The sequence below is a fragment of the Chrysochloris asiatica genome, unplaced genomic scaffold (assembly GCF_000296735.1).
Source record: "Chrysochloris asiatica unplaced genomic scaffold, ChrAsi1.0 scaffold00135, whole genome shotgun sequence".
Lineage (NCBI taxonomy): Eukaryota > Metazoa > Chordata > Mammalia > Afrosoricida > Chrysochloridae > Chrysochloris > Chrysochloris asiatica.
Window position 1 is genome coordinate 853,756 of NW_006408653.1, and position 9,388 is coordinate 863,143.

The 9,388-nt window shown below is 41.3% G+C and overlaps 1 protein-coding gene across 1 annotated transcript; it reads left to right on the top strand.

Moving 5' to 3' along the window:
- The first annotated feature begins 1,562 nt into the window (after nucleotides 1-1,562).
- On the top strand, nucleotides 1,563-8,926 carry CRYGS (crystallin, gamma S). Its single transcript, XM_006869829.1, is given in 5 exon segments — nucleotides 1,563-1,583; nucleotides 7,698-7,823; nucleotides 7,825-7,944; nucleotides 8,580-8,802; nucleotides 8,805-8,926. Coding segments are annotated over 5 exon segments (612 nt in total).
- Nucleotides 8,927-9,388: the final 462 nt, after the last annotated feature.

Consider the following 9,388-nt stretch of genomic DNA (forward strand, 5'->3'; position numbering starts at 1 on the left):
CTCGTTCCACAGCCTCTTCTGAATCCAGCTTGAACCTCTGGAAGTTCTCTGTCAATATATGATTGTAGCCGTTTCTGTATTACCTTTAGCAAAATTTACTCGCTTGAGATATCAGGGTAGGTGGCAGTCATCATGTATCTAAAAACAAAGACAGTATCTTACCTAATCATAGTACAGCCAATCAAATTCAGGAAGTTTAACATTGATACACTATCATTAATAGTTGCAGCAACTGGCTCAAGCATCCCCAAATTGTGAGGTTTGTACAGCACCAGGCAGGGTTTCCTTCTGTTAAATATAAAGTAGTTATGAGTCAGTGCCCATTCCACAGCAACTAGCAATAACAATATTATTATTAATCTAGAGTGAGATACAGTCCATATTAAAATTTTTGCAAATCATCTCCAGTATGCTGTACTTTGTCTGACTTAAGCATTAGACTGCTAACTGCAAGGTTCAGACCCACCAGAAGCTCCTCAGAAACCCTATACATGATCGCTATGAGTTGGAACCAATTCCATAGCATTTAACAACAGCAATAAAACAATAGAAATTTATTTTCTCATAGTTCTGGGGCCTGGAAGTCTGAATTTAGGGCATTGACAAACTCATGCTCTCTGTCTACAGGAACATCTTTTTTTGTCTCCCAGCTCTGGCAGCCCCAGGGGCTCCCAGGCTGTGGCAGAGTGACTGTGATCTCTGCCTCCACTGTCTCCACATGACTATCCATCCCTTCTCTGTGTCAGTTGCTCTTTGCCTCTTCTGTTTTTATCATGAGGACGAGTCAGGAGTCCTGATGTGGTGCTGTGGGCTAATGTGCTGGACTGCAAAGTTGGTTTGAACTGCAAGGTCGGCTGTTCAAGCTCAGCAGTCGTTCCTTGGAAACCCTATACAAGGTTGCTATGAGTCAAAACGGACTCAATGGCACTTAACAACAAGAACAGGTTAGGGTACAGCCTCCTCCAGTTTAAACTCATTTAATTTGACAATTAAAGTGCAAAGGCACTATTTCCAAATATATTACTTTCACACAATCAAGACTTCAATACATCTTGGGGACACACAGAGCAAGCAATTGAATCCATAAGATACACGTTTCGTTGTCTTTGGAACATATAACTTACTGTTCAGAAATTAGGGTAGTCTTTTGACTCCTGCCTCCTGTAAGCTTTGTTAACAAAAAAAGACTAGGGATTTTTGAGGAGTTGCTCATTAATAATAAATAAATAAAAACTGCCCAGGGAAGAAGGACTTTAATGTTTTGATTTTCTAAACTTTGGCTGGGTTTAGGTGTCTTGATTCAGTAAACTGTAATGCAGCAAGGGTTGATAAGCATTACAGGAGGGTACTGAAGCTTTACTTATTTCATAATCCCAGTATTTCTTTCTAGAAACCATCAGTAACCTCCAAATGACTGAGTCAATTTTTGGATCCAATTCTTATGACCAAGCAAATGTTTGATTTGAAACCAACCCATCAGAAATGTAATCTCCATGCTTCTAACTCTCTGTAGCTACTCTTGTATTTCTTTCAGCACTGGGGAAACAATCTATACACGAAAAATGTCTAAATCAGAAACCCAGGTGAGTAAGTAAATGGTCATACTTCTGTCTTTTCACCTAATGGTCCACTGACAGAAACATGCAGGAAATCTGTTATTTCATTGCCTAGAGGTCAGCATGGCAGTGAGTAGAGTAGGCTATGGTTAGAAGGGAAGTCTCAGTGCTTATATTTGTAACCTTAACAGAATTGCCCAGCACTTTATTAAGGGTTTACCTTTATGTGTGGTGCCATGTTGAATACTGAACAAGTAAATAATGTGTAAATAGGGTTTCTGCCTTTCAGAAGCTCGTATCCTATGTATCTCCACAGGATTACCAGTAGGACACACTGATAAAGAGAATTGTGTAGACTAGAAAACTTTTGGTATTCACTTTTAAATATTTTGTGAAATTTGGCCTTAATGTTCTAGTGCGTAGATCACTGAGGTGAATGAAATTGTGCATATTCCCCATATTTAGGTAAATACTTTCTTCCTTTCCCCCAAATAAAGTCCTTATGAGATTTTCCTCTATAATATTTGACTCACGATGACTAGAATTGAAACTGATCTCTCAGTGAGGGTTTTGGGGATGGAGGTTATCTCTTCATTTCTCTTTAGCTTTTCTACTGACCAGCCATTTCCTAGCGCCTGATTGTCCCTCTAACTCTTTACTTTGAAAATTTTCAAACTCACTGAATGCTGAGAGAAGAAATAAATATTAAATGAATACTTGTGTAACCTTCACTGATACTCTCCAATTGTCAACATTTTGCCATTTTAGGTGTCTATCTCTCTTGATCTCTCTCTCTTTATTTACTGAACCATTTGAGAATAAACAAGAGACTTCATTATACTTTCCCTCTATTTAGGCATGGACCTCCTAAAAACAAAGGTATTCCCTTTTTTAAACATTGTATCGTTGCCATGCTTGCACCCTTTTTTTAAAAAAGCATATACCTAATGTCTACTACTCCGATCATGGAGTCCTGCTGTGGCACTGTAGGATAAACACTGGACTGCTAGCCACAAGGTCAGTCGTTCAAACCTACCAGCTGCTCTTTGGAAACTCTATAAAGGATTGCTATGAGACAGAATTGAATTGACTGCACTTAGCAACAACATTCAGACCATATCCAAAATATCCTCACTGGTTCCCCAAAATGTGTTTTATGGCTGGTTTTCCCCCAGTTCAGTTTCCAGTCAAGGATCACACATTGCATTTTGTTGCCATGTATTTTTAACTCAATAAGCTCTGGTGGCACAGTGATTAAAGCACTAGGTAGCTAAGCAAGTGGTTCAAAGTGAGATCCCATCAGACATTCAGTAGGAGAAAGATGAAGCAGTCTGCTTCCATAAAGATTTATAACCTTGGGAATCCTTTGGGGTAGTTCTGTTATACAGGGTCACTAGCTCTGCTAATCTCACGGTCAGCAGTTTGAAATTACTAGCTGTTCCCAGGGAGAAAGATGAGACTTTCTGCTTCCGTAAAGATTTATAACCTCAGAAACCCTATGCAGGGTCGCTATGAGTTGGAACCAACTCCTTGGCACATAACCACCACCACCACCACCATAAGTCAGAATGAACTGGATGGCAGCAGGTTTGGCTGAAGCCAGAAACTGTTGTCCTCTAATTTATTCTGACTCATAGAGACCATAGGACAGAATAGAAGCTCTCCGTAGGGTTTCTGAGGCTGTAAATCTTTACAGAAGCAGATTGCCTCATCTTTCTCCTAAGGGGCACTTGGTGGGTTTGAACCATTTCCCATTGCATCATGTCAGGAGACACTTGTTAACTAGCCCCATAATTCGTGCCTAATTTTCCCCCCATTTGGAGAATAGAACAAATTACCATAAATGTCATGTAGGAGGTTTGAGTAGAAGAATAAGATAGTGTCTAGTGCTATCGGTATCTTACATATATGCTATACAGATCTCACTAAGAAGAATTTGAAGTCTTTAGGTTGGAAGGGATATCCATATGTTTTGAGGTAACATTTCCAATAGCATATCCCTTGCAAAGCCTACTCACCAAAAGCATGAATAGTTGGCCAACTACCAAAGGTAAATAGAACACATGAATTAAGGAGTTTAGAATCTATCCAGTCTTAGAGTCGTAACCTTGGTTCACCTAAAAATATTTCACAGATCATGGGAAAGGCACCTCAAACTCAGGATCAGTCTTGTTCAGTTTCTAAAAGAGAAGGTACTGCCATGTTGAACAGAGCTAGTTGTGCCAGCAGGAAGGCAGCAAAGGGAGATAAAGGAAAGGAAACCACAGATTTTGAATGTTTTGTGCTGTACTCCACTAGCTTGCCTGCAACTGTTTAACTAGCTAGTGATCTTAGGGAAGTCATTAACCTCTTCATTTATGATAACTGGAGCAAAAGTTTATGGGCAACATGAGCCAGGTCACTGAAACTAAATGCGTTATCCCTCTTATCCTATTGGACCTTCATATCAATCTTCTGTTACAAATGAGACTGAGTTTTAGAGATGCCCTGTCCATCATCACATATCTAGTAAATAGAGGGTCCATAGCTGAATCCATAGTAGTGGTTCGAGCCCACCAGCTGCCCTGTGGGGGAAAGATGAGGCTTTCTCCTTCCAGTCAGATTTATAGCCCAGGAAACCCTATACAGAGTCGCTGTGAGTTAGAACTGACTAGTCGGCGCTTAGCAACAACAATATGTAAACTGAATGATCATGTATCTCAATATGGGCTATGCTGAGGAATCTTTTGTCTCTCATACTTCGGACATATTATCAGGAGAGACCAGTCCCTGAAGAAGCACACCATGCTTCGTAAAGTGGAGGGTCAATGAAAAAGAGGGAGACCCCCAACCAGATGGACTGGCACAGTGGCAGCAGCAATGGGCTCAAGCATAGCAGAAAATGTGAGGATGGCACAGGACTAGGCAGTGTTTTGTTTGGTTGTACATAGGGTCGCTATGGATCAGAACCGACTCAACAGCACTAACAAGACCAAGGAGTCCTCGTGGTGAACTGGCTAACTCGACTGCTATCCAAAAGCTCAGCAGCTGGATTGAAGGAGAAACACATGATAGCCTGTCTCCATAAAGATTTACAGCTGTGAGAAACCCTATACGGCAACTCTACTCTGTCCTATAGGGTCGCTGTACGTCAGAATACACTGGTAGCAATAAGGATGCCACAATAGGGGTGGAATCTGGAAGAGACAGAGAAATTGGGGAAGGATACCGACTCAATGGCACTTCACAACAACAACAAAAGAAAAAGTAGATGATTTCAGGGTGGGTAGGGAAAAGGAGGCTTTTAGGGAACGGGAACTAGAAGAGTTAAGAGAAATGGGAAAGGAAGTTTTTGTTGTTGTTAAATGCCTTCCAGTTGGTTCTGACTCATAGTGACCCTGTATAGGGGTTCCAAGGAGCAGCTGGTGAATTTGAATCACTGACCTTGCAGTTCAAACTGACCTTGAAGTCCAGTGCATTATTCCACAGCACCACACCACACTCTAGGAAGGGGAGGAACTGGAAAAGTTAAGGTGAAGGAAGGTATTATTAGAATATTACTAGTTAGAAAGAATCACCTGGGGTTGAGAACTCATGCCCTTTTGTGGGTCAGTCTTAATTTTCCCTCCATTAGTTTAGTCATCAAATCCCAAATGCCTTACACATGGCTATTCACAGTACAGTTAGGTACCTTTCAGGTAGCCCTTAGCATCTCTCACCTGGACTACTGCAAACACCTGTTTACAGGCACACCCCACTCCACCAGCTCTTCCACATATTCACTAAAGGGGTTCAGCATGGTTCCTGTGTCACTTTCCTAGCAATATGTTTTAATACTTCATCTTATACCTAATATGCACTAGTCATAACGAACACTACAGTTCTCTAGTGGGCCATGTTCTTTTACTCTTTATTTTTTTGACCAGGCTTGACCTTTTCACTTGGCCTCTGGAAATCCCTCAACATAAAAACCCCAAAACACTGCCATCACGTCAATTCCAACTCGTAGTTACCTTATGGTACAGAATAGAACTGTCCCATAGCATTTCCAAGGCTATAAATCTTTACAGAAGCTGACTTCCACACCTTTCTCCAGCGGAGCTTCTGGTGAGTGCAAACCACCAATCCTTCAGTTAGCAACCAAGCTCTTTAACCATGATGTTTTACCAGGTCTTACTCCTTTCATCAGTAATGACTCATGCTGTTTTCAACTGCTAGTGCAATAAAACAAATCAGTCACAAGATGGCAGCATAATACCAGGAAATTGGCCACTCTGCAGTCTCCTCAGGTTTCTGTCTAAAATTATAACCTAACATGGATCCTAATGTGGTCTACAGAACTGCAAATCACAAGGTCGCAGGGTCAGACTCACCAGCTGCTCCTCAGAAACCCTCTGAGTCTGAATGAATTGGAACTGACGCAATGGTGCTTAACAACAAGCACTGATCCTGGATTATGGAATTGTAGAGCAAAATAGGAATAGACTAGAGTCTGTTTGGTCTAGTTTTCAGAAATTGCTCCATGAAATCCTAGGACTTCCTGGGAACTCTATCCTTTGTTTCAACAGGAAAAGTTCTGAGTTTTATTTGTTTGCAGTCAGCTTCCGATCTAGTCTATTCTTTTCATTTTACAAATGGGATGCTGGATCTCAGAGAGGTGACTTGATTAGGGTAGTGGCAGGTTGCAGAGAGGCAGTTCCATATTTTCTCGCACCATCAGTGCAAGTCTCAGAGATTTGTGCCCCAGGCATTGGGGTAGAATCTTGAGAAATGAATAAGAATTTGAAGCAAATAGTGTTCTTGCTTTGTCATTTTGATTACTTTGCAACTACTCTGCTGGCCATAAACTAATAGTACAGAACATAATGTAATTTCATGTTATACATTCTCTCAATGTAAAGAACACAAAACTCTCCACAACTGGAGCAATAAATAACATCATGATAAATGGAGAAGAGATTGAAATTGTCTAAGACTTCATTTTGCTTGGATGTAGTGTAGTGGTTACGAATTGGGCTGTGAACCTTAAGGTCAGCAGTTCGAAACTACCAGCCGTTCCGCGGGAGAAAGATAAGGCTTTCTGCTCCTGTAAAGATTTACAGCCTCGGAAACCCTGCACAGGGTCGCTATGGGTCGGAACCAACTCGACGGCACTTAACAACAACAACAACCTCATAGAAACAGCAATCAAGACATCAAACAATGTATTGCAGTAGGCAAATTGGTTACACCAGCCCTCTAACAGGTTCAAGAGCAAAGAAGTCAGTTTGAGGACTAAGGTGCACCTGACCTAAGCCAAGGTATTTAAAATGGCCTCATATGCATGTGAAAGTTGGACTATGAATAAGGAAGACTATAGAAGAATGGATGCATTTGAGTTATGGTGTTGGAGAAGAATATTGAAAGTACCATGGACTGCCAGAAAAACAAACTAATCTGTGTTGAAAGAGGTACAGCAAGAATGCTCCTTGGAGGCAAGGACGGCAAGAATGCCATGAAGTGGAGGGTCAGTGAAAAAGAGGAAGACCCCTAATGAGATGGATTAGCACTGTGGCAGCAGCAATGGGTTCGGGCGTAACAGTAATTATGAGGATGGTGCAATACTGGGCAGTGTTTTGTTCTGTTGTATAAGGGCCGTTGTGTAAAAACTGACTCAACGGCACCTAACAACAGCAACAACATCAATATTCTATAGTCACCTAAAATAAACTTTGTAAAGCTAAGGTCTATGTTTTGTTTTCTCTGTGTGTTTTCCATCTCATCTTACATGAATTTCTGCATCTGGAACTCATTCATCTGCATCAAGCATTTATTGAGGGGGATCCATAACTGATTAAGGCTTGGTCCCTGCCTTTGGAAGAAATCTGATGGGAGAGACAGAATGAAGTTGGAGAATTTGTAACATCATGTGATATGCATAGAGAGTTGTGGAAACACGAAAGGAGGAAGCAATGAACTTGAGTCTGAAGTTGCTGGCTTATATTAGACTTGGCTTCATTTTAAGCCTTCAGAAAATACACAGACATATTATTAACAACTAACATTGTCTTCCAGAAAGCAAATATTGTTGTGGGGCAAGGTACTCTATGTTATTAGTCTATTTTATCATTGAATAAAGCTTCTCAATTCTGCAGCTCTTCTCTTTGTTTTCCCTTTCTTCAGATTATTTTCTATAAAGAGGAAAATTTCCAAGGCTGCCACTATGTCTGTGATGGTGACTGTGCAGATTTCCATATGTTCCTAAATCATGGCAACTCCATTAGAGTGGACGGAGGCATCTGGGCTGTGTACATATGAAAGGCCCAACTTTGCCAGGCACATGTGCATCTTACCTCAGGGCTAGTACTCAGCATACCAGCATTGGATGGGCGACAATGAGGGCCTCAACTCCTGCAGAGCTGTTCACCTGGTGAGCAGGAGACTTCCGTGCTCCCTCACTCTTATGTGAAAGAATGCTATTAAGGTGTTCCCAAGTTTTAATGGGAGCCTGGGGGGTTCTGGTATGGAGCTGTAAGATAAGCAGTGAACTGAGAACTGCAAGGTTGGTGGTTCAAACCACCAAGTGCTCCTCAGAAACCTTATACAGTTACCATGAGTCAGAACTGACTCGATGATATGCAACAACAACAAAGGGAGCCCAGATGATGCAGTATTGAAAGCGCTCACCTGCTAATCTAAAGGTCAGCAGTTTGAATCTACCAGCCATTCTGTGACAGTCTGCTTTGTCTGATAGGGTTGCTGTGAGTCAGAATCAACTCATGGCTGTGGGTCTGATTTTTGTTAATGCGTGCCTGTCTTGTGTGGACTACTGAAGCCTGAATAAAACCTTGGGGCAGTTCATCATAATAATGAATACGTGAATTATTTCCATAACATTTCTTCTACCTTTTGAGTATTTTGAGGAATTAATGCTTTTCTTACTGGTGGTGGGGAGGGGATGGGTGAGAGGTCAGATCATCTAGTTTTCAGGATTCTTAACTATTTGGTTCTCTGAGTTCTTAATTTCCATAACGACCCACTGTTCATTTTCTCTTGTTTCTTTAGTCTAGTGGAGCCCAGTATAAGCTTCAGATCTTTGAGAGAGGAGATCTCAATGGCCAGATGTATGAATCTATTCAGGATTGCCCTTCCATCATGGGGCAGCTTCACTTGCGAGAGATCCACTCCTGTAAGATGCTGGAAGGTGTCTGAATTTTCTACGAGATGCCTGATTACCGTGGTAGGCAGTACCTCCTGGGCAAGAGGGAGTACCGAAAGTCCACTGACTGGGTTCAGTGTCTCCAGCTGTTCAGTCTTTCCACCTTTCCGCCATATTGCAGAGTAGTAATATGGATGAGACCACACACTTCTTCCTGGGGGCCAAATGCTGGCTGGTCTTGTTCTACAAATAAACATCATAAATCAAACAAGGGCTCTTACACTGTTGACTGTGATTCCTCCTTTTCAGTGCTTTTAGGGACCAGTGATACAATGCTCCTCACGTTAGGCAGTTACATAAAGCAACTCATCTTTCGGATTGCCAGTCTAGTTATTTGTGCCAAACCAAATGGGACTGCATTAAAAAGTTGGAAAAATCATAGTGTAGTGTGATGGTTCTTTTTGCTTGTGTTTTGCATTATTCAACAGTTATGCTAAATGAGTCGGAACCGACTTGACAGCACTTAACAGCAATAATACTAATAATAGCTGCCATTTACTGAGTGTCTACATCATTCCAATTTTTATTCACAACAATGCAATAAGAGGTGGTTGATTGCATTTTTCAAGTAAAGCAGTTGAGGCTTAAATGAAAAAACAACATGCCCAAATTTATCTGCTGAAGAATGGAGGAGCCAAAGTTTGATCCAAGATAT